At 25.3% G+C, this 21,376-nt stretch overlaps 5 protein-coding genes across 9 annotated transcripts; 2 read left to right on the top strand and 3 right to left on the bottom strand.

Annotated features, from left to right (window-relative positions):
- Nucleotides 1-83: 83 nt before the first annotated feature.
- Nucleotides 84-3,967, bottom strand: LOC130665039 (cytochrome P450 315a1, mitochondrial). Its single transcript, XM_057465283.1, has 6 exons — nucleotides 3,029-3,967; nucleotides 1,839-2,029; nucleotides 1,417-1,754; nucleotides 1,121-1,345; nucleotides 839-1,051; nucleotides 84-761 (listed from the first exon to the last, which is right to left on the bottom strand). Exons 1-6 carry the CDS (start codon nucleotides 3,436-3,438, stop codon nucleotides 642-644), a joined length of 1,497 nt encoding a protein of 498 aa, XP_057321266.1. The 5' UTR covers nucleotides 3,439-3,967; the 3' UTR covers nucleotides 84-641.
- Nucleotides 3,968-5,975: 2,008 nt separating this feature from the next.
- LOC130665040 (transmembrane protein 120 homolog) lies at nucleotides 5,976-9,273 on the top strand. 2 transcript variants are annotated; one of them, XM_057465285.1, is made up of 8 exons: nucleotides 5,976-6,128; nucleotides 6,200-6,377; nucleotides 6,672-6,843; nucleotides 7,291-7,412; nucleotides 7,478-7,636; nucleotides 7,712-7,804; nucleotides 8,237-8,454; nucleotides 8,555-9,273. In XM_057465285.1, the coding sequence occupies exons 3-8, from the start codon at nucleotides 6,772-6,774 to the stop codon at nucleotides 9,046-9,048; spliced, it is 1,158 nt and encodes a 385-aa protein (XP_057321268.1). In that variant the 5' UTR covers nucleotides 5,976-6,128; nucleotides 6,200-6,377; nucleotides 6,672-6,771; the 3' UTR covers nucleotides 9,049-9,273. The 2 variants fall into 2 exon arrangements, with proteins under 2 accessions (XP_057321268.1, XP_057321267.1); XM_057465284.1 differs by having other exon boundaries at nucleotides 5,992-6,128; nucleotides 6,189-6,377; nucleotides 6,670-6,843.
- Nucleotides 9,274-10,304: 1,031 nt separating this feature from the next.
- Nucleotides 10,305-13,363, bottom strand: LOC130665042 (uncharacterized). The gene is made up of 4 exons (XM_057465289.1): nucleotides 12,904-13,363; nucleotides 11,542-11,827; nucleotides 11,219-11,350; nucleotides 10,305-10,716 (listed from the first exon to the last, which is right to left on the bottom strand). The coding sequence occupies exons 2-4, from the start codon at nucleotides 11,797-11,799 to the stop codon at nucleotides 10,435-10,437; spliced, it is 672 nt and encodes a 223-aa protein (XP_057321272.1). The 5' UTR covers nucleotides 11,800-11,827; nucleotides 12,904-13,363; the 3' UTR covers nucleotides 10,305-10,434.
- A 2,078-nt stretch (nucleotides 13,364-15,441) lies between these two features.
- Nucleotides 15,442-18,193, bottom strand: LOC130665041 (transcription factor E2F5-like). Of its 2 annotated transcripts, none has more exons than XM_057465286.1 (6): nucleotides 17,982-18,193; nucleotides 17,479-17,588; nucleotides 16,889-17,389; nucleotides 16,161-16,264; nucleotides 15,792-15,845; nucleotides 15,442-15,712 (listed from the first exon to the last, which is right to left on the bottom strand). In XM_057465286.1, the coding sequence occupies exons 1-6, from the start codon at nucleotides 18,087-18,089 to the stop codon at nucleotides 15,603-15,605; spliced, it is 987 nt and encodes a 328-aa protein (XP_057321269.1). In that variant the 5' UTR covers nucleotides 18,090-18,193; the 3' UTR covers nucleotides 15,442-15,602. The 2 variants fall into 2 exon arrangements, with proteins under 2 accessions (XP_057321269.1, XP_057321271.1); XM_057465288.1 differs by having other exon boundaries at nucleotides 16,889-17,380; nucleotides 17,982-18,191.
- Nucleotides 18,194-18,939: 746 nt separating this feature from the next.
- On the top strand, nucleotides 18,940-21,049 carry LOC130664753 (uncharacterized). Of its 3 annotated transcripts, XM_057464835.1 has the most exons (4): nucleotides 18,940-19,059; nucleotides 19,155-19,339; nucleotides 19,422-19,670; nucleotides 19,826-21,049. In XM_057464835.1, exon 4 carries the CDS (start codon nucleotides 19,842-19,844, stop codon nucleotides 20,796-20,798), a length of 957 nt encoding a protein of 318 aa, XP_057320818.1. In that variant the 5' UTR covers nucleotides 18,940-19,059; nucleotides 19,155-19,339; nucleotides 19,422-19,670; nucleotides 19,826-19,841; the 3' UTR covers nucleotides 20,799-21,049. The 3 variants fall into 3 exon arrangements, with proteins under 3 accessions (XP_057320818.1, XP_057320819.1, XP_057320817.1); XM_057464836.1 differs by lacking the exon at nucleotides 18,940-19,059 and having other exon boundaries at nucleotides 19,095-19,339; nucleotides 19,422-19,674; XM_057464834.1 differs by lacking the exon at nucleotides 18,940-19,059 and having other exon boundaries at nucleotides 19,096-19,339.
- The last annotated feature ends 327 nt before the right edge of the window (nucleotides 21,050-21,376 follow it).

Here is a 21,376-nt window from a genome sequence, read left to right as displayed (position 1 = left end):
AACTTTTTATATTGATCTAGTCTAGGTGTATACGGTATTAATTTTTTTTTTTTTGTATTTAACACAATGATAATTTCATTTTTATCAAATTGTATATTTTCTGTATTATAAATAATTATAATATTAAATACTTACAAATAAATATTTGAATTTTCATTTTAAATTTACAATTATTTAATTTATTAATTAATTAATAAGTTTTTTTTTACACTAATTACATATTTTATTATTTAAAAATTTGTAGGCTTCGTAACTTTGTCTTGATCCAGGAGCTCCGGGTTCTATTCCCGGTACCGGAAAATTTATTTGAATTTTTTTAATCCACAGTAATTACTTTTAAAATAAATCTGATATTAATATATGAAAAATATGATTTTTTGGCGCCAGAAAAATTTTTCAGAAATGAAAAAAAAAATTTTCTTAAGACTAAAAAAAATATAATTAATTTATGATCCTGAAGTTAGTAGACAATTAACAATTTTCAAATTTTTTTAAAACAATTGAATTTAAAAAAAATATGCACATGTAGAAAATTCAAAAAATTAGAGGTGCAATTTTTTAAAATATGTTTTTTCTTCAAATTTATCGTTTTTACAAAAATTCAAAAATTACTAAACTTCTGCTTTAGTATTAAATTAATTTTAAACCCTGATCCTCTGAGTTAATTGCAGTTTAATTGGTTCAGACGGCACCGATATCATGTGTAATTTTAGTTTTATATTTTCTTTGTTTAAACAATTTATTTTAAAATTTTTAACGAGCTAAAAACAATTAAAAATTTGAATTATTTTTAAAAATTAATTCTAATTATCAATAAATAAATAAATAAATTTATTACCTCACTCAGTGTCATGATCATTTGAGTTTCCGCGATTTTTCTACCGACACAACTTCTTACTCCCAACGCAAATGGAATAGTAGCAAATGGATTCAATAGATCATCATAACTTCCCTTCGTATTTCTGATCCACCTCTCCGGTAAAAATTCATTCGGTCTAGAAAAATTATTGGGATCCCTACCGCTCGAGTACAGAGACATGATTATCAATTCCTAGAATATAAAAACAATTGATTTAAATTATTTATTAATTACTAATTATCAATCTCAATAAATATTTACACCACGTGGGACCAAATGACCAGAAACCAAACAATCATCTGGTAGAATTCTCGTTAAAAATGGAGCAGTTGGATACAATCTCAGTGATTCTTTGATGATTCCTTTGATATAAGGATTTTTTATAGTTTCTTCTAACTCTAAATTACTAGAAATCTCAGCAAATTTATTCTGAACATCCTCATTACTTCCCAATAAAAATAATGCCCATTGAGTTGAAAACGCAGTCTGCAATTTTTTTAAATCAACAAACAAATTTCTCGATACTATTGATTTTAACATGACAATTAAAAATTTACAGTATCACCAGCAGCTAAAATAAGATCAGTGACTATTCTGGTAACATCTTGCTCAGACATTCCTTCATTGAGCATCAAGGAAAGCAGACCATCTCCCTGGTACTTGATCATCTTCGGCACCAAAGTGCCAACAAGTTCCAGTACTTCGTCGACAACTTGGACGAATCTTCTCCAAACAGGTAAATTAAATTTAACCACATACTTAACCGGCAGTAACGACAGTCTTGCAGTGAGTTCAAATATCTTGTGAAGATTCTCGGCTAGTTTATCAGACTCTCCATCAGCGATAGTATCTCTGTATTTATTCCAAGCAGATCCCAGCAAACTTGCCATCATAACTACAAGTTTTATTTTTAAAATTTAAAATAGTTGCTGTTTGTTATTTTTAAAACCAGAATACAATCAATACAAAGAAAACTCACCCTCAATAGACCATTTATATAAACGAGTTTCTAACTCAGGTATAACGCATCCGTTTTTTAATTTTTTACACTCTTCGGTCAACGTTACAGCAGCATCTTGACAGGAATTTATCACAATACTTTTAGCATCGTACGGTTGCAATAGTAATTTATTTATTATTCTTCGAAAATTCAGCCATTCTTCTCCATTCCTTATTGATTATATTAATAACTTTTATTAATTAATTCAAAATTTTAATATGATGATGAAAGTAAAAGACATCCGATAATTTTAGTGTTTTTTATTACCAAGTTAATTGTCATAAAACTTTTAAAAAATTATCCATAATTTTTATTCTACTATTTTATTTTTTTATTCAAAAATTTAAAAATTTGATAACTGTCAGCTCGCATTCACACTCATTATTATTCACTTGTACTCAAATTTTATTAAAACCCTTTTTCAAAAATAAAAATTATGGTGAAAGTAACAGATATGAGACAATTTATAAATTCAAAATAAATAAATAAATTAATGAAATTTAAAAAAATGTGCGTACTAATTTTCTAAATACGCATTTTTTAATTTTTACTCTACTGCTATTTGATTTTTTTATTCAAAAATTTAAAAATTTGACAATTGTCAGCTCGCATTTACACTCATTATTATTCACTTGTACTCAAATTTTATTAAAACCCTCTTTCAAAAATAAAAATGAGTGAAAGTAAAAGATAAGAGACAATTTATAAATTAAAAATAAATAAATTAATTAAAATAATGAAATTCAAAAAAATGCGCGTACTAATTTATCATTGATCTAAACACGCATTTTTAAATTTTTATTTTACTTCTACTTTGTTCGTCTATTCAAAAATTGAAAAATTGCCAATTGTCAGTCACACTCATATATTACACATACATTTTTTAAAATTATTCCCTGTCAGTATTTACTTTGTTTATTAAAAACAAATAAATTTTTTAATAACTACTGTCAGCATAATAATAAAATGATACTCCAATTAGCCACCCTCTAAAAATTTTTGAATTTTTTTTCAGTGATAAATTAAAAAAAAGAAAAATTGCACCTATAAGTTTTTAAATTTCATGTGCATATTTTGAGTTTCTTGAAATCGATGTTTTTTTTTTTAAATTCGAAATCTTTTGACTATCTGTCAGTTTTAGGATCATAAAAAAATTAATGAGTACTTACATAAAAAGTAAACCACGTGAACATTTTCTAAAATTATTATAAATAAGCCAGGCTTCAGGAAGGAAGTGCATGGGCATCGGTCCTTCATTTTTAAAAATTTTCCTGTAATCTTCTGGTGAATTTAAAAAAAATGCAGTTACCGGGCCAATGTGGTCTTTATAAATGGGACCTAGTTCTCGGTGTTTATTATCAACAATTTCATGTAATTTCATCGCTTTATCATAATTAACCAGTGATTTTATTGATTCAAATATTCCCGGTCTCGGACACTCGGGAATGGGTTTAGTATTTAAATATTTGTCACTTATGATATTGTTATTATTTGAATTTGAATTATTTTTTTTTTTTACAACCGCGTTATTAAATAGTTGCGCAAGTAGTTTGTTGTTATTATTTTTATTAAGAAACATTATTTGTTTAGTTTTAAATATTTTATTTAGTATATAATGTATCAGGAGAGTATGAGACGCAAGAAGATCAAGATTACGCTTTAAGGAGAACTCCGTTCTGTTGGAGTGAACGGTTTGAAGTTAACTTGTAGACTGACCGCGTTGATTCCCAGAGCTTTTAACAAAATCTACTCTCTTGATGGGTTTTAAAAAGATAAAAGAAAAAAATATAAAATGAGTGGTTGGAAAAAATATATATATAAAGTTACTTGTGAGATAAAGATGGAAGATATATCTTTTGTAGTTGAGAAGTGGTTTTAAATACTAAACTGGTCATGGCAATTTATACTTTATATTCATTTAATTAAATATACATATATATATAGATATATATTTTTTTTATTGGAAATAAATTTCTAGAAATATGAGCGCGAATGTAATATGAGTGTGACTGTAGCTGGCAATTATGAATTTTAAAAATTTTGAAAGAGTGAATTAAATAAAAATTGAATAAAATTTAAATAATGCGCATTTAGAGAATTTGAAAATGAGTTTGTGCATTTTTTTTATTTATATATTTTTAATTGTTTCATTTGATTATTTGTAATTTGAAATTTGTTTTATGTCTGCCACATTCATGAGTGTGAAAGTAGCAGACATCTGACAAATTTAAAATTATTAATAAATAAAGTAAATAATTAATAAAATTAAATTTTTGAAAAATGCGCATTTTAAAAAATTTTAAATCAATAAGTGCATTTTTTATAAATATTTTTTTTAAATTATTTACTCTATTTATTTGTAATTTTGAATTTGTCTGATGTCTGCTACATTCACACTCATGCCGCATTCACACTAATGTAATAGATATGAGACAGATTTTGAATTATAAATAAACGAATAAAAAAATTGCATGTACTGATTTTTAAATTTTACAAATGCGCATTTTTTTATTTTTATTCGAATTACGTTTTATTCGTTTATTTCAAAATAATAACTGACTAATGTCTGCTAGATTCGTAATCATGCTAGTAATTAATTTTAAAAAAAGTAATTGATGTAATTGCTTTTAATTTGATATTTTTTTTTAATTACGGCTATAAAAGTTTGTTTTTTATTGGTGGATTTTTTGTTTTTTATAAAAAAAAATTACGAAGAATTTTAATGGATTTTATAAAAAATTTAATTGAAAATTTTAAATTAATGACAGCGATAAGGAAGAAATTTAAAAATAATTTTTTAAAAATCTACTTTGCATTTTTGCTGTCAGATGGCAATTAAAAAAAAATTCTTTTTTAATTTTATAAAATTAAGTTTATTTACTTTTAATTGAAATTAAATTATCGCGGATGAGATTAAAAATTTAAAAATAAAGAAATTGATTTGTTTATTTTGCGGTAATTAAATAATTGGTCGAATCTGTAATTCAAAAAAAAATTTATTGAATAATAAAATGAGAGTGATTTAAATACATTGAAACAATTGTATATCAACTGCGTTGAATAATTTAGCATACATGTAATTTAATAAACTGTCTCGACAATTCTTTGTTACTTGTAAGTACAAACTCAAAATAAATTTATCATGTACATTGCGATTGTAAAAAACTTTTACGATTTTAAAATTCTATTTTAAAATTTTTATTATCTTTATTGTCGAGCCTTCATAATAATGACAGTTTGACCATCATTTGAATTACGTATGAAAATATATCAAAAAAATTCTATAACTAATTATACACATGAAGTATCGATAATTTAAACCCAAATTTAATTAACAATTTTAAAAATTTTTAAATGAATGCGTAGAAGTTCCATAGTCTGAGTCTATTAAAAGAAATTTTAATAGTTTTTCTTATCACTTATTCGATAAAAACTGATAAGAAACTAAAAAAAAAAAAGAGTATTTCAAAAATTACAAAAGTTTGACACGAAGAAATGAATCAAAAAGGGAAAGTAACTAATTTAAAAAAATGGCGGGACATTTAATTTTCAAACTTCTAAAATTACTATTTTAAAATATTCAAATTTCTTATTAAATCTACTTATTAAAATATGTCATCAATGAAAAAAAAAGTTTTCTGAAGCGATAAATAAATTTTTGCCAGCCAAAATATCACCCGGCCTGCATATTTGCCAAAATATGATCTGGCATCGATTAATTTAAAAATAAAAATTAATCTATTCAAAATTATAATAATAAAAACTTTTATACTTCACTGCTTATAGTTGCTGTGACTAATAGAGACATTATAGTAAACAAAAAATGTATTTCCAATTTATTATTGATAAAGAAACAATGGATGAAATATTAAATGACTAGTACACGTGACATCGTTATGATTGACAAATATATATATATATAACTGTATATAAATATATTACAACATACGAATACCTAAGTAACTAATGTATACATGTATTTCTATATATATACATGTATGTATATATTTATATACATATATATTTGCATATAAATTGTAGAATCATTCGAGTGTACAAACATCTTTTTTTTATTTGTTTTTTTCAAAACGCACATATATTTATAAATCTATATATAACATATATATGTATATTTAATTACACATATAAAAAAAATTTAATCAGTTATCAAAAAAAAAATTAATTTCAAATTTTTTTATCAGAAAAAAACTCGTAATCTAATAATTTATGAAATACTGGAGTGAATTAGTACTTTGTATGTATATATATGTGAGTATATGTGTATGTATGTGTATATATATAATATATATATCTATAATACATGTGTAGTGTGTATTTAGTTCCAGGTTTTCAATTTCGTTCATCAGTCCATCCGTTTTATCCTCTCCAGTTATTACTAGACAATATCCGCGATAAGTCAAATAAAAAAATCAATTACCTGTCAATTAATTAATAGAACATCTCCAATGAAACCTTTTATTATTTTTTAATTAACAATTTGTCATTATTAAATAATTGGTAAGTGAAAACATATTTTTTTGACAGTAAATAAATTTTTTTTACAGCAGCACAAATGTTGAGGTTATAAAAAATTTATAAAAGTATATGGAAGAAATTTAAAAAATTTATCAGCCGGTCAAGTTCGCCGGCATTGAAAGATATTTTGATGACTTGGTATCATTGTTATCACTATTATAATCATTATCACTAAATTATAAAATAGAGATAAAAGAAGTGGTTCATTTTTTGGTTAAAATTCAAACGTGATCTGGATCCAAAGGTGGTCTTGAGTAATTTAATTTTTTTCTAGAGCCTTCGGGAATTAGCCAGTGGATTTATGTCATAAATGAACAGTTCAAATATTTTATTTATTGTCAACAAGTGATTTTATTAAATAAACTGAGGATTCAAAATGATGGACACTGACTTGGACTCCTGTTTAGACGATTGGAAAGATCTTACCAAAGATTATAAAGAACTTGAGGTAATTAATTATTATTATTATTATTATTATTTTTAATTAGTTTATAGTTTTAAAATTTCCCCCGTCCCCAATTAAATTCTACTTATTAGTAGATTGTGATTATGATTGAAATCAAATTAAATTTTCAAAGAGCGGGAGAACCAGAAAAATTTTAAATTAATTATCATTAATTTTGAATCCAGTATTAACTTAATTAATAATTTAAATATTAATTTTTTTTTTTTTTTAATTAGTACCGTGACCTTAATTATTTTTCTCCCCAATTAAATTAAATTCTACATATGAGTAGATTGTGATAAAAATCCAATTAAATATTCAAAGAGCGGGAGACCAGAAAAATTTCAAATTTCATTAGAAATTAAAAATTAATTATCAGTAATTTTAAAATCGAGTACTGTCTTAATTAATTAATTAATTAATTAATTAATTAATTATTATTAATTGCAGGCATTAAATAGAGAATATATTGCAAAATTACAAGAAATATCAGATCTCCAGACGAAATGTCTAAATGGAATTTCTCATCAGAGGTATCGGATGGGTGTGATATCAAAATCTTTAAAACAATTGTACGTATTCTGTGTAAATTAATTTAATCTATCAATGAACTCGACTAATTATTTAATTTTTGTAGTTTAAAAGGCAGCGAAATTAGACAACGCGTTAAAAAAGAGATGCAGAAACGCGAAGAACAGTTACATGAAATGGAACAAACACTACCAAAGTCCAATGGTACTTACTTATCAATAATTCTTGGTAGTGTTAACGTTTCTATTTTGAATAAAAATGATAAGTAAGTTCGCTTTAGTAGATCATTTTAACTTTACTGATATTAATTATCACTATTTTATATATTTTTCTATTCCAGATTCAAATACAAAGACGAGTATGAAAAATTTAAACTTGTGCTGTCAGTTATTGGTTTTATTTTATCAGTCATTAATTTATTTACTAACATCAGGTAAATTTTATTTTATTTACTACTTTTTTATCTACTACAGTTCAATATCACTTCTATAATCTTATCTGATAATTCTTTGATTAAAAATCAAGATTAAGTTGGCATGCGACTGCTACTTTAGTCAAAATTAATCACAATTTGTTTTTTTTAATTAAACAGACGATTTATTTTACAAAATATTAATTTGCATCCATATTTGTATTCAAATAATTTTTTTAACTCCACTAAATTTTCAAAAAAAATTAATTTATGCTTCTGATAGATTCCTAACAAAGGCCACAAAAAATTTTTAATATCAAAGTCCATTTTTTAAAGTACAAACAATTATTTTTTGTCGCAAAAAAATTTGCACTACAATAGAATAATAATTTGAAGGCTGTCTTAAATATTTATACAGTAATTGCAGTAATAATTATTTATTTAAATTTACAGAACATTGGAACTGAGTTTTATGTTCCTGCTGGTCTGGTATTACTGCACATTAACGATACGTGAGAGCATTTTAAAAGTAAACGGATCGCGTATAAAAGGCTGGTGGCGTTTCCATCATTTTTTATCAACGGTAGTGTCAGGACTGTTGTTAGTTTGGCCAAACACCGGACCCTGGTACGCGTTCCGCGGGCAATTCATGTGGTTCAATGTTTACATAAGTAAGTACTTACCCATACAAACTTTCCGTAATTTATTACCGGTTTTATTTAATTTAAATACAATAAAAATAAAAAATAAACATTTGTTATTTATTCACAGGCTTCGTTCAATATTTACAATTCAGATATCAACACGGGGTACTCTATCGATTAAAAGCACTTGGAGAACGTCACAACATGGACATAACGATCGAGGGCTTCCACTCGTGGATGTGGCGCGGATTATCTTTTCTTCTTCCATTTTTATTCATAGGATATTTCTTTCAACTGTACAACGCCTACACACTTTACAGTCTCACGTCGCATCCCGAAGCTACATGGCACGTCTCCGTGCTGAGCTTCATGTTCTTCATTCTCTTTCTTGGCAACGCCATCACGACTATTCTTGTGATACCACAGAAATGGCAGGACCGTTTGACAAGTCGGTTGCCAAGTGTCTTTGCATTTAAATCCGACAGAAGAAAAAGTCTCGGTACCAAATCGCCAGCTGATGCAGTAACAGACAAAAGTCTCGGTACCAAATCACCAGATACGGAAGCGGAAAAACTAGAAAAATCTGAGGAAACTCAACTTACTGATAAAAAAATTGATTAATTAAATATGATCCTGAGTCAGTAGACGATTAATGATTTTTGAATTTTTTTTTCTACAAATTAATTAAAAAAAAATGCGCATATAAAAAAATTAAAAAACTATAAGTGCAATTTTAAAAAAAAATCCAAAAATTATTAAACGTCGGCTAATGTCAGTATCATTAATTAAGTAATTAAAGGAATCTAGTTTTTTTTTTTTTAATTAAATATACTCATTAAGGGCATTCTCAGACAGTGCCCCCCACTTTTTAAAAATATGCAATGACTTTCAACTGTCATAACCGTATTAAAATTTTATTAATTAATTAAAAAAAAATGAAAACCTTAATTGAAAAAAAAACAACGTAGTCGTAATTTCGTTGAGATATAGAATTTTAAAAAAATTACTTACATTTGATATCAATTGGGAACTAAACGAAATTTGTTTAATAAATTTTAGCCGCCAAAATTTAAAAATTCGAATTATAAAATTGACATGACGATTTTACTGAAATTTATTTAACGAATTTTGTTCAACTCCTAATTGATATCAAGTGTAAATATTTTTTTTTTTAAATCTATATATCGGCGAAATTACGACCACGTTGTCCTTTTTTCAATTAATGCTTTAAGTTTTTTTTAATTAATTGATGAAAATTTGATACGTTTATGACAGTTAAAAGTCATTAAAAATTTTTGACAAGTGGGGGGCACTGTCTGAGAATGGCCTTAATTAAAATAACTTTATTTAAAAAAGTTATTTTTATTTGTGACGGCACAAATTTAAATTTAAATCGTGACCACAAAGGGATTAATTTTAATAGCTAATTAATTTAATAATTTTTTCATTGATCATTAGTATAAATAATTATTTTCTAATACGTAAATAATTGCGTACCACTTTATAATACTGTAATTGTGATGTAATAGTTAATAATTAATTAGTAAACGGTGAATTTATTTATATAATACGAAGGATTATAAATCTCCTGTGGAGGTAATTCCGGATGGTGTCAAAAGTCAATAATTTTAATTAATTATTTAACTCAATAATACAGTCGCACATTTTCATTTATTTATTAATGATAAAACAACTTTTTTTTTTGTAATCGCACATTTGTGTAGTGTACGAATTTAAATAAATATAATAAATGAATTTAAATATTTACTTATTTATTTAAAAATAAAAAAACGCGGGCTTTTAATTACTTGCAACAGTTCAATAAATTTATTTATCATTACATTTATTTTTTATGAATAAATAGACGTTTAAACAAATACTGAAATAATAATTTTATCTATCAATATTTACATTAAATTAATAAACAATAAATAATTAATAATTAAGTTAAAAAATAAATTTATTATACAAATTATCTAGTAATCGGCAGCTAGTGATTTACTTTCATTAAGATAAAGCTTTTTTCGAGGTACTTTTAGTGCTCGTACTTTCAGTGCTTTTGTTATTTGTAGAATTTAAATTATTGGTACTAACTGGTGACGTAGAAATAACTTCAGGTTCTTTCATTAATACTTTTCCACTTTTTAACTGACTAGCTTCTAGTGATTTGACGTACGATAACAGAGATGTCCATCCTAAACTGCAAAAACTTACGTACACGACACGATTACGTTCGGGAATGAAGACGTAATTTATTGTCTGTAATATCGGCCATACAAATACTCCAATCTAAATACATATGTAATTTATTAACTACTTATTGATTAATTTAAATTTTTTAATTAAGAACTGGACCCTGATTAAAAACTCCGATTAGAAAATTCTAATCGGATTTAATACAAAAGTTCCGAATAAGTGTGAGTGTAGCAGACATCAGACAAATTGAAAATTATTAATAAATAAAGTAAATAATTAATGAAATTAAATTTTCAAAAAATGCTCATTTAAAAAATTTTGAAATTAATAAGTGCATTTTTTATAAACATTAATTTTTGAATTATTTACCCTATTTATTAATAATTTTAAATTCATCTGATGTCTGCTACATTCACACTCGTAAGTTTCAAATAAATCCGAGTGAAAGTTAATCAGAAATTAGAAAGTTCATCGGAAAAAAAAAATTATTATTTTCCGATTGAATCTGATTGATTTTCAATCAGATTTGATCGGAGTTTGTAATCAGGGATAAATAAAATAAAATTAAAATTCAAATTCAAATAAAATACTTTACCTTCCATGTAGGAAAAAATTTATTTTTGACTTCTTCGACACATTCAGAAATGGGTTTAAATTCTAATAAATTAATACCAAAAAAAAAACAGCAAATTGCTGCCGGACCATACGTCACTTGTTCAACCAGGGCCTGTAAAATAAACAAACAAAATAAATATAATTAAATAATTAAGTATCTTATCAAAGTGCAGCCTGTAGTCCCTACTACCCTGATACCGAAACTTGAGTAATTAAAATTATTAATCGAGTAATTTACCCAGTGGTTATTCGTAATTAATTACTAAGTACATATTAATGAGTAATAAATAATAAATAAAATACCTTAGTAATTGCAGACCTCAAGTTTGGTCTTGGCCATAAATAAGTGGCGATTTTAAGCCAAGCAAATAATGTAGGACCGACAAAAAATCCACCGTAAAGACTAAATCTCAGTGCATGTATGTAATCTAATTTTTCTTTACCCGATATTTTTTGTTGTAACAAACATGCCGTTGGCCAGATAACTGTATACGATGCCATACCTCGAACTATTGGATATCGGCGTGAAAATTCACCGATTCTTACAAATATTATCCTCATATTTATTTTTTTTATTTTTCCTCTGGCACTAGAATAAAAAAACATTCAATTCAAAATAAATTACTAATCGATAAAAATTAATAATCACGATTTTCATAACTCGCTGATAATTTTTCAGACATTTTAATTATTTATCACTAATTAAACAAAAGATAACTTTTTATTTATTGATAATTAAATTTTTGTTAAATAAATTTACAGATAAAATAATTATGATACTGAAAGTATCAGACATAAATATTTTTAAAAAATTTTTTTCTATGAGTATTTTATTTGTTAATTAAAAAAAAAATTCTAATGTCTGCTACTTTCAGTATAATAAATAATTAAAAATTTATGACAATAAAGTTAGCAGACATTTGACAAGATTTTGATTTTTTTAAACAAAAAAATAAATATTTTGAAAAATTGCACATATAGTTTATTAAATTTTCTACATGTGCATTTTTTTAGAAACATATTTTTTTTATTATTTATCTACTTTAAAAAATTTATTTAAATTTCAAATGTCTGCTAACTTTACTGACATTAAAAATATGATACTGAAGTTAGCAGGTCTAATAATTTTTGGATTTTTTTTTAGACGATAAAAAAATAAAAAAAAAATATTTGAAAAAATTGCACCTGTAGTTTTTTAAATTTTCTACATGTGCATATTTTTATATTATTTTTTTGCAGTTGATTTATTGAAAAACGAAAATTCAAAAATTTTTAAATGTCTGCTAACTTCAGGATCATTTAAAAATTTATATTTAGTCATATATTTTTTTTTTAAACAAAATCATTGATAGATAAATAGAAATATGACGTAATAATTTTGACATTTGACAATGAAAATTATACTTAGAATTTCATGAGTGCGAATGTAACTTACAAGTGGTAATTTTTTAAATTTTTGAATAAATAAATAAAATCAAAAATTTTAAAATGCGAATTTAGATCAATAAAAAATTGGTACGCGCATTTTTTAAATTAATTAATTAATTTATTTATTTAAAATTTATAAAATGTCTGATGCTCCGCTACATTCATACTCAGAATTTAAAACTTATAGACAAAATATTTAAATATTAATAATAATAAACATTTAAATAAATAACTTACAGTAATGTAATAATTAAATATTTAAGTACTAAATCTTGATCAGCTGATTGTCCCAGGTATTGTAAAGTACACGCGGTACTTTAATTGTTACATCAAACTGTCTTACGTTAATGACAACTGAATGTTTGAGTGACAACATTAAATTATAATAATTACACTCGTATTTAATTATCCAAAATTCATTATTTGAATTCAATTTATATATTTTTTCACTCACAATTATTTAACTGACATTGTACATTAGACATTTTGGCAACTTGGTTAATGCTTGACGTACTTTGAAGTACTCATTTCTTGATATATATGATTCACGAATAGAATTCAGTATATTGTCTATATCTATATAAATATATCATATACTTTTACCGTATTACGAAATTAAACTGTTTCACTCTCGTATTAAGTGGCCTTGAAAAATTAAATAAACTTTAAACTTCAATGATTTTTTCCTCCTCATATATTTATTTAATATATCTCTATATATATATTACGTAATTATCGCATGCGCATTTTAATAGATTCAAAAAAAACTAATTTTTCTAGTTGATAAAAATTCTTATTTTATTTGATATTCGCTTTTATTAAATATGACCCAATTATTGGCACGAAATTTAAAATTCTTTTTTTTTGTAATTGATAACGATAATTAGTAAATTATATATAAATTAATTTTGCTATTAATTAATGTGATAATTTTAAATAAAAGAAGTGAATAATTAATTTAAATTAAGTGTCATTGTGATCCTGAAGTTAATAGAGAATTAATAATTTCCGGATTTATTTTTCAACAAATTAATTAAAAAAAAAGAAATATGCACATTAGGGTGTTTCAGAAAAAACAAATTTTTTTTTGGTATTCAAAAGTTGAAAGTATACCTGAAAATAAAAATTTTGGTGCCAATCCGAGCTCTTAATAATAATATTAAGGTTTGCCTCAATCCATTTTTCTATTTTCCATTTAAATAACATAGGAAAAAAATTTTTTTTTTTTTAGAATTTTCTAGCTTATAGACCAACTCAAAGGATTTTTATGCGCAATGAAACTTTGTGTAGGAAATTGAACGCTCTACAAAAAAAGTCTCTTATCATTTTTTGATAAATCTTACTGTTCAAAAGTTATTTAAGTTTCAAATCAAATTTATAGTAAATTTTGAGATCTTTTCACTTTCTGGCGAAACTATCAGACTTATTACAAAATGTCATAGAAACTTTTTTGTAGGTAATTTTATTCCTTACAAATTATTACGAATAAAATTTTTCGAAAATCCGCATTGTCTTCAATTTACTTTCATTTCAATGTCAAGCTCTTAAAATTAATCTGAAATCTATTTTTTAAGAGCTTGACATTGAAATGAAAATAACTTGAAAACAACGCAGAATTTCGAAAAACTTTATTTTTAATAATTTGTAAGGAATAAAATTATCTACTAAAAAGTTCCTGTGATATTTTTTGATAAGACTGATAGTTTCGCCGGAAAAGTAAAAAAATCTCAAAATTTACTATAAATTTGACTTGAAGCTTAAATAACTTTTGAACAAATAGATTTATCAAAAAATTATAAGAGACTTTTTTTGTAGAGCGTTCAATTTCCTACAAAAACATTTGTTGTGCATGAAAATCCGTTGATTGGTTTATGAGCTGGAAAATTCTAAAAAAAAAAATTTTTTTTCCCGTGTTATTTAAATGGAAAATAGAAAAATGGATTGAGGTAAACCTTAATATCATTATTAAGAGCTCGGAATGGTACAAAAATTTTTATTTTTAGTTATACTTTCAATTTTTCGATACCATAAAAAAAAAAAATTGTTTTTTTTTAAACACCCTAATGCACATGTAGGAAATTCAAAAAATTACAGGTGCATTTTTTTCAAATATTTTTTTTTTTTATAATTTATCGTTTAAAAAAAAATCCTAAAATTATTAGACGTCGGCTAACTTCAGTATCATTCAATAATTGGGTCATTAAATTCATTATTTAAAATTTTAATTATTACATTTCTATATAAATATATATGTATATATTTGACACAATTATTATTATCACAATTTTAATAATTACGAGTTAATTTAAATAAAAAAAAATTATTTTTATAAACTTAAAAATTTAAATTCAAATTTAAAAATTAAAAATCAATTCTTTTATAAAATGGCTTTATTTATTCGTTATTAATATTAACGTATTTAAAAACATATACAGGTACATGTTTACAACAGAACAATCATTTACATTACAAAAAAAAATTTATATTCAACACTCTAATTAATAGAGTTCATTATAATTATAATTTTAGTTAAATTATTTTAAAGTACAAAACATTTATAATTTAGTTCTCGCTTCAAAAATAATTAATTATCAAATTCCAATAGAAATACAAAAAAATATTCAAACTTCCATTACTTTTTTTCGAAACAGTTTAAATTCAGTAACAATACAATAGATAACGAGCATTAAATTTAAATAATCAGGCCATTTACTAAAACTGATTGTTAATTTAATTAATAGATAATTAACTTTGTTGCTATAATCAAAAATAATAATAATAATAATAATTAATAATAACTAATAATTAATAATAATATTAATATTTAATAATAATGTTTTGGTGCGACCAAATATATTTGGACAGTGATTGAATATCAATCAGTGCACCCAAGTCGAGTTATTAATTATTACGATCTATAAATAATTATTTTACAATTATTTAGCAGCGATATCAAATAGATCAAGTATCCCTTCGTTTTCACTTAAATTAAAATGGTAATCTTTTTCACTTGGTGGCGGGCTTAAACTTAATAATGGTCCACAAACTATAAAAACAAACAATAATTATTAAAATATTTAAATGTATTTAGATGAATAATTATTATTTTTATTTATTTTACTTACAGTCTGAATAAAAGTCATCAAGTAAACTCGAGTCGGATGATTCTGATCGAAGCTCTGTAAAAAAAAAAAAAAAATTAATGAAAATTTTAAATATTTTAAAAGTGATACTGAAGTGAGCCGACGTCTAACTTTTGGATTTTTTTCAAAACGATAAATTATAAAAAAAAAAATATTTAAAAAAATTGCACGTATATTTTTTTCAATTTTCTACATGTGCATATTTTTAGTTTATTTTTCTTTGTAATTAATTTATAGAAAAAAAAGTTCATTGTCTGCTAACTTAAGGATGGGATTTAAAAATCATTAATTCAAAATAAAAATTTCGTATACTTGGAATGTATGTCAATGGGTAATTAAATGAATACATACTCGTACTGAGATCACTAAGTAATATTTTAGCTTCCAGTAATTCAGATTCTTCGCTCTCTTCATCTTCATCAGACGTTGGTTCTTTATCTCTGCTTTTGCTCAACCTAAGCCAAAAAATGAATAAGTTAACTACTGTTTAATAAAAATAATTGTTAATTAAAATGTACGGTAAAGACCAAACGAGTTGTCTAAACTTACGACAACCAGTCCCCAAAATAAAAACCATTTATTACTCTATGCTCATTTGCAGATTGTGAAAATATATTTCCAGTTCACAATGCGATAAGAGCAACAAAAAATTATATGATACTAAAGTTAGCCGTCTAAGAATTTTTCGATTTTTTTTTTCAAACAATTAATTATAAAAAAATAAATATTTGAAAAAATTGCACCTATAGTTTGTTAAATTTTCTATGTGTGCATATTTTTATTTTTTATTTTTTTGTAACTAATAAGAAATCCGAAAATTTTTAGTTGTCTGTTAACTTCAGAATTACAAAATAATGATCCTGAACTTAGCAGACAACAATTTGCGAATTATTTTTCAACGATTTAATATAAAAAAAAAAAAAAACTAAAAATATGCACATGTAGAAAATTGAAAAATCCACAGGTGCAATTTTTTTTTAATTTATCATTTTTAAAAAAATTCAAAAATTATTAGACGTCAGCTTCAGGATCATTCATAAAAAATAAATGAATAAAAAAAAAAAAATAATTTCAAGTACCTGGACAATCTTCTCTTTGGCTTGGGCTCATCTTTGTGATCACATTCAATTTTTTCTCTCTTCAGACCCTTGGACTCTTGTTGCAACCTCGCTTCCAGCATTTTGTTATCATAATTTTCCGCCAACATGGGCTGTATCATAAAAACTTTTATTTCACCAGCAGGACTTTTTAAAACCAACTCATAATTACTCTTATTACTATTTTTATCATCGTCTAATATTTTTTCCAAGTTCGGTACTTTTAGTACAGTCTCAGCTGGGGCTTTTATTATCAGTACACAGTCATCTGGATACTGTTCCTTAATGTCTTCATACGTCACGTAAGCATACTGACGGTTTTTAAAATCATTTTCAATATTTTTTATACTCTGTTGCATCCACTGCGTATGAGTATCCAGCAAATCCTCATGCTCTTCCAGTCTCCGCAACTCGTCTTTCAAATCGCCGAGTTTTTCTCCAGCTTCTTGAGTATTGCATCCAGGTCCTGCGCCCCTAGACCGCCCAAATAAATAATTTGAAAATTAATTACGTGCTAATTGATGTACTTATCAATTATAATCAGCAATAATTTATCATATTTGTTAACTTACTTCCACTGTATAGAATTTTTACTTTTTTTTTCTATCAGCCCGATACCTTCCAGGACATTTGTTATGTCATAGATCCTCCTTTTCTGTCGCACCTCCAGGATATCAGCGGCCTGAAAAATTTCATTATCAATTACAGTGATTTCGTTGTCATAAAAAATTAATTATTTTAATTATCGACTCGTGCAAATAATAAATAAACTGCGTATTAGAATTTAAATAACAAGATGATGACTAGGTTATGTAAAATATGAGTAAAAATAACAAAAAAACGGATAAAAAAAATTAATAAGATAATGAATTATGATAATTATTGTTGGTTATAAAGTGGGGGCAGGTGGAATTAAAAAATCAAAAACAAATGATGTTTATTTATTTTAAAATTCCCGCAAGGAAAAATAAATGGCGTGTAGAAGCCGCGGTGGGTTAACCTATCAAGCTTTGGTTTATAAACCAAGTGGTTTTGGGTAACCTAGATCAATAAAAATAAAAAAAGGTAAACTTACAACTTTGAGGTCCAGGACACCGTCCTTGGCTTTTTGAAGTAATGATACAAATCGTGTGGTTAATAAACCGAGAGATTTTTCAAATCTACTTTGCTGATTGTCTGCCATTATTTTATTATAATACACACGTATAACCGTTTGTCAAAATTTCAAAAGCACAATGATTATCTTCGAAATTGGCGCAACAGCTTGAACGCCATAGCGCGCCACATAAGCCACGTTTACAATTTTAATTGTTTTGTATTTTCAATGCTGGCGACTTTTTTCTTATAAATCCCGCCAATTTTTAAATTTTCTTAAAGTGCCATTTTAGTTTTTCATTTTTAGTAGAAGCAAAAAAAAAAAGTAAATCATAATTCAACTTTAAAAAATAACATGTAACACCACGTGGTGTTAAAATGAAATAACACTGGTGTAAGCGGTGTAATTTCGCGGTGTTAAACTGGTGTAAGAACCAAAATTCCACGGATAAAAAATAGAAAAAAAATGTATTACATATAAAAAAATATAAAAATTTATGACCCTGAAGTTAGCAGCCAATTAACAATTTTCGAATTTTGTTTTACAAAAAATTTGATTAAAAAAAAAAAAAAACTAAAAATATGCACATGTAGAAAATTAAAAAAACTACAAGTGCAATTTTTCAAAATATATTTTTTTTTTAAATTCATCATTTTTACAAAAATCCCAAAAATTATTAGATATCGATTAACATGATCCTGAAGATAGCAGACATTTAAAAATTTTTGAATTTTTGTTTATAACAAATCAATTGCAAAAAAAATAAACTGAAAATATGCACATGTAGAAAATGTAAAAAACTACAGGTGCAATTTTTACAAATATTTTTTTTTTATGGTTTATCGTGTAAAAGAAAAATCCAAAAATTATTAGACGTCTTCTAACTTCAGTAACATCGATTAACTTCAGTATCATAAAAATTTAATGAACATTATCTGGAGGAAATTTAAATTTTGAATACTTTTGAATCGCCCTTCTTATGGACATTTAACATTGCAAATCGTTTCGAATCGTTTCTTTTAATCAGGGCCCACTATTCCAATCACCAATAATTCAAGTAATTAATAAAACTACTGTTTAATTGTGATCAAGTAAGTAAAAACATTCTCAAAGTAAAATATTTTTAACACTGGGAAATTTTTTTGACATCAGTAAAGAATTTTTACGGCTACACCGCCACCTGGACTTACTCCTTATACGCCGTTAAGAATCGAAAATTTCCGATGATTCCCAACTGCGATTAAATCTCTAGTTTTGGAAAGACTTCATTTATAAGATATTTTACACATAAGACAACGAGTTAAACCCGAAGACAGGCTCGTGTTGACATAACGAAGGTAAGTAATTTTTTATAATATATATTTATATTAAAGTAACACAATTAACATTAATAAATCTTTTTTATGATTGTCCTGATAGATTTTTGAAAATATAATCACATACTGGCAACTTTGCATAAACTACGGCTAACCTAAATGTTATCTCTGTAATATTAATCATATATTAATTTTGTTCATTGGATGGCATTTCCAAATATTAAACCAAAATAATTAAAACGATAATCAGAATTTTATCAAAAGAAAGATAATTGTTTTTTTTTTTTACTGCATCAGCCAACGGCGAAATTCAATTCCCAGATCAAAACAGTATACAAAATTCATCAAAGAAGTAGGTAATTTTTTCAACAGAAAAAGATTTTTATCTGGGATAAAAGAATGAAATTTTTATGTCACAATTAACCTATATACGATTTTATCTCGGGAATTATAAAAATTATTGGAGTTCAAATATCTCATCACCTCATTAATTATTTTTTTTTACAGAAGTGTGCTATTCACGATGAGTGTTGATTCAATTAAGCCTGCAAATTATGTTAAATTTATTTGGCCAGTTAAATTTCTTACTGTTGCCAATGAACTTTATTCTGATCAATTTAAAATTGATAATCTTGAAAATGTTGTTTTTAGTATTGGTTTAAAATTTAATGTTCCATCAAACACCTCGATTTGTCTATGGGTAAAAAAATCCAATTCTGAAATAGCTCATGCTACTATTAATATATCATTTGGAAATACCAAATCAACAGTCGAAGTTCTTGATTGGAAAGACTATTGCCATTTTGAAAGTATAAAACTTACTGGTGAGACCGTTACACGAAGATTCACTGGGGACTGGCACGAAAATAATCATTTTCACGAAACCAACATTACGTGTGAAATATTCTGGAAAAGTATCATAAAAAATCCACCTCACAATAATTTATTCGACGAAATGAAAATTTTTTACAATTCTCAAGATTTCAGTGATGTAACGTTAGTTGTTGGTAAGGTCAAGATTCCATCCCACAAAGTTATATTATCTGCTCATAGTCCAGTTTTTTCAAGAATGCTGCAGTCGGAGATGCGAGAATCAAAAGAAAACATTATAAATATCAAGGATGTCGACGCTGAAATTATATTAGAAATGTTGCATTACTTTTATAAAGGAGAAACTAAAGCGAGTCACGATAGTGAAATAGCTTTAAAAATTCTTGAAGTCGCAGACATGTACCAAATTACAAAACTAAAAGATATTTGTGAAGGCACTTTGTTATCAAATATGACTGTTGATAATGTTTTATACATCTTAGGTGCTGCAGATGATCACAACGCTGTTGATTTACGTAGCAGTGCAATGAAATTTATCGTTTGTAACAGCAAGAAAGTTTTTGCAATCAGTAAATTTAAAGAATTTTTCTATGAAAATAAAAAGCCAGACTTAATGTTCGAGCTCATGCGTGCTGTTGGTGATAAATAATGTCTGGTCTTATCATTTTATTTTCTCTATTCTTATTATAAAAATTTAATATAACTATTGCTAAAAGTTGTTTCTTATTTCAAAAACTAATATATTATTGATAAAAATTAGTCATTTAAATATGCGAACATAAATTACTAAACAAAAATTATAAGAAAATATTTATAACTACATTACTTATGTAGTATTTAAATAATTAATATTTTTGTATGTTCCATAGAATAAAATTCTTTTATCTTAAAATTTACTAAGCTACCGTTAAATCAATTATTTAACAAAAAATATTTATTATACGGCAATAAGTACCCGATGAAAAAAGATTTTATACAATTATATATAGACTATATATAAATACCCTCGCGGAATTGCCATAACGGTATTTCGACGGTATTTGCCTAGTATTTTTTGGGTATAAGCATTATTACGGTATACCCACGGTATAAATGTGGTATATTTGTGAAATTTTATTACCGTATTAATACCGCAAATATATTGTGTTGATACCAAATTTATATAGGGACTATACCGTATTTATACTGTGTTCGAACCGTATTTACGCTCTCGCTATACTGTATTTA

Source organism: Microplitis mediator, chromosome 3 (assembly GCF_029852145.1).
Source record: "Microplitis mediator isolate UGA2020A chromosome 3, iyMicMedi2.1, whole genome shotgun sequence".
Classification (NCBI taxonomy): Eukaryota; Metazoa; Arthropoda; class Insecta; order Hymenoptera; family Braconidae; genus Microplitis; species Microplitis mediator.
This window is presented reverse-complemented; position numbering and strand designations above follow the sequence as displayed.

Excerpts from the sequence above, each read along its gene's own strand:
- LOC130665039 (XM_057465283.1), bottom strand. The coding sequence starts at position 3,438 with ATGTTTCTTAATAAAAATAATAACAACAAACTACTTGCGCAACTATTT. Across the intron at positions 1,346-1,416 it reads TTTTAGCTGCTGGTGATACT|ACTGCGTTTTCAACTCAATG; the intron begins GTAAATTTTTAA and ends AAAAAATTGCAG. Across the intron at positions 1,052-1,120 it reads GTCATTTGGTCCCACGTGGT|GAATTGATAATCATGTCTCT; the intron begins GTAAATATTTAT and ends TTTATATTCTAG.
- LOC130664753 (XM_057464835.1), top strand. The coding sequence starts at position 19,842 with ATGAGTGTTGATTCAATTAAGCCTGCAAATTATGTTAAATTTATTTGG.
- LOC130665041 (XM_057465286.1), bottom strand. The coding sequence starts at position 18,089 with ATGGCAGACAATCAGCAAAGTAGATTTGAAAAATCTCTCGGTTTATTA. Across the intron at positions 17,390-17,478 it reads AAAAATTCTATACAGTGGAA|GCGGTCTAGGGGCGCAGGAC; the intron begins GTAAGTTAACAA and ends TTATTTATTTGG. Across the intron at positions 15,713-15,791 it reads TGATGACTTTTATTCAGACT|TTTGTGGACCATTATTAAGT; the intron begins GTAAGTAAAATA and ends TTGTTTTTATAG.
- LOC130665040 (XM_057465285.1), top strand. The coding sequence starts at position 6,772 with ATGATGGACACTGACTTGGACTCCTGTTTAGACGATTGGAAAGATCTT. Across the intron at positions 6,844-7,290 it reads AAGATTATAAAGAACTTGAG|GCATTAAATAGAGAATATAT; the intron begins GTAATTAATTAT and ends TATTAATTGCAG. Across the intron at positions 7,805-8,236 it reads AATTTATTTACTAACATCAG|AACATTGGAACTGAGTTTTA; the intron begins GTAAATTTTATT and ends TTAAATTTACAG.
- LOC130665042 (XM_057465289.1), bottom strand. The coding sequence starts at position 11,799 with ATGAGGATAATATTTGTAAGAATCGGTGAATTTTCACGCCGATATCCA. Across the intron at positions 11,351-11,541 it reads TGAGGTCTGCAATTACTAAG|GCCCTGGTTGAACAAGTGAC; the intron begins GTATTTTATTTA and ends TTTATTTTACAG. Across the intron at positions 10,717-11,218 it reads AATTTTTTCCTACATGGAAG|ATTGGAGTATTTGTATGGCC; the intron begins GTAAAGTATTTT and ends ATATGTATTTAG.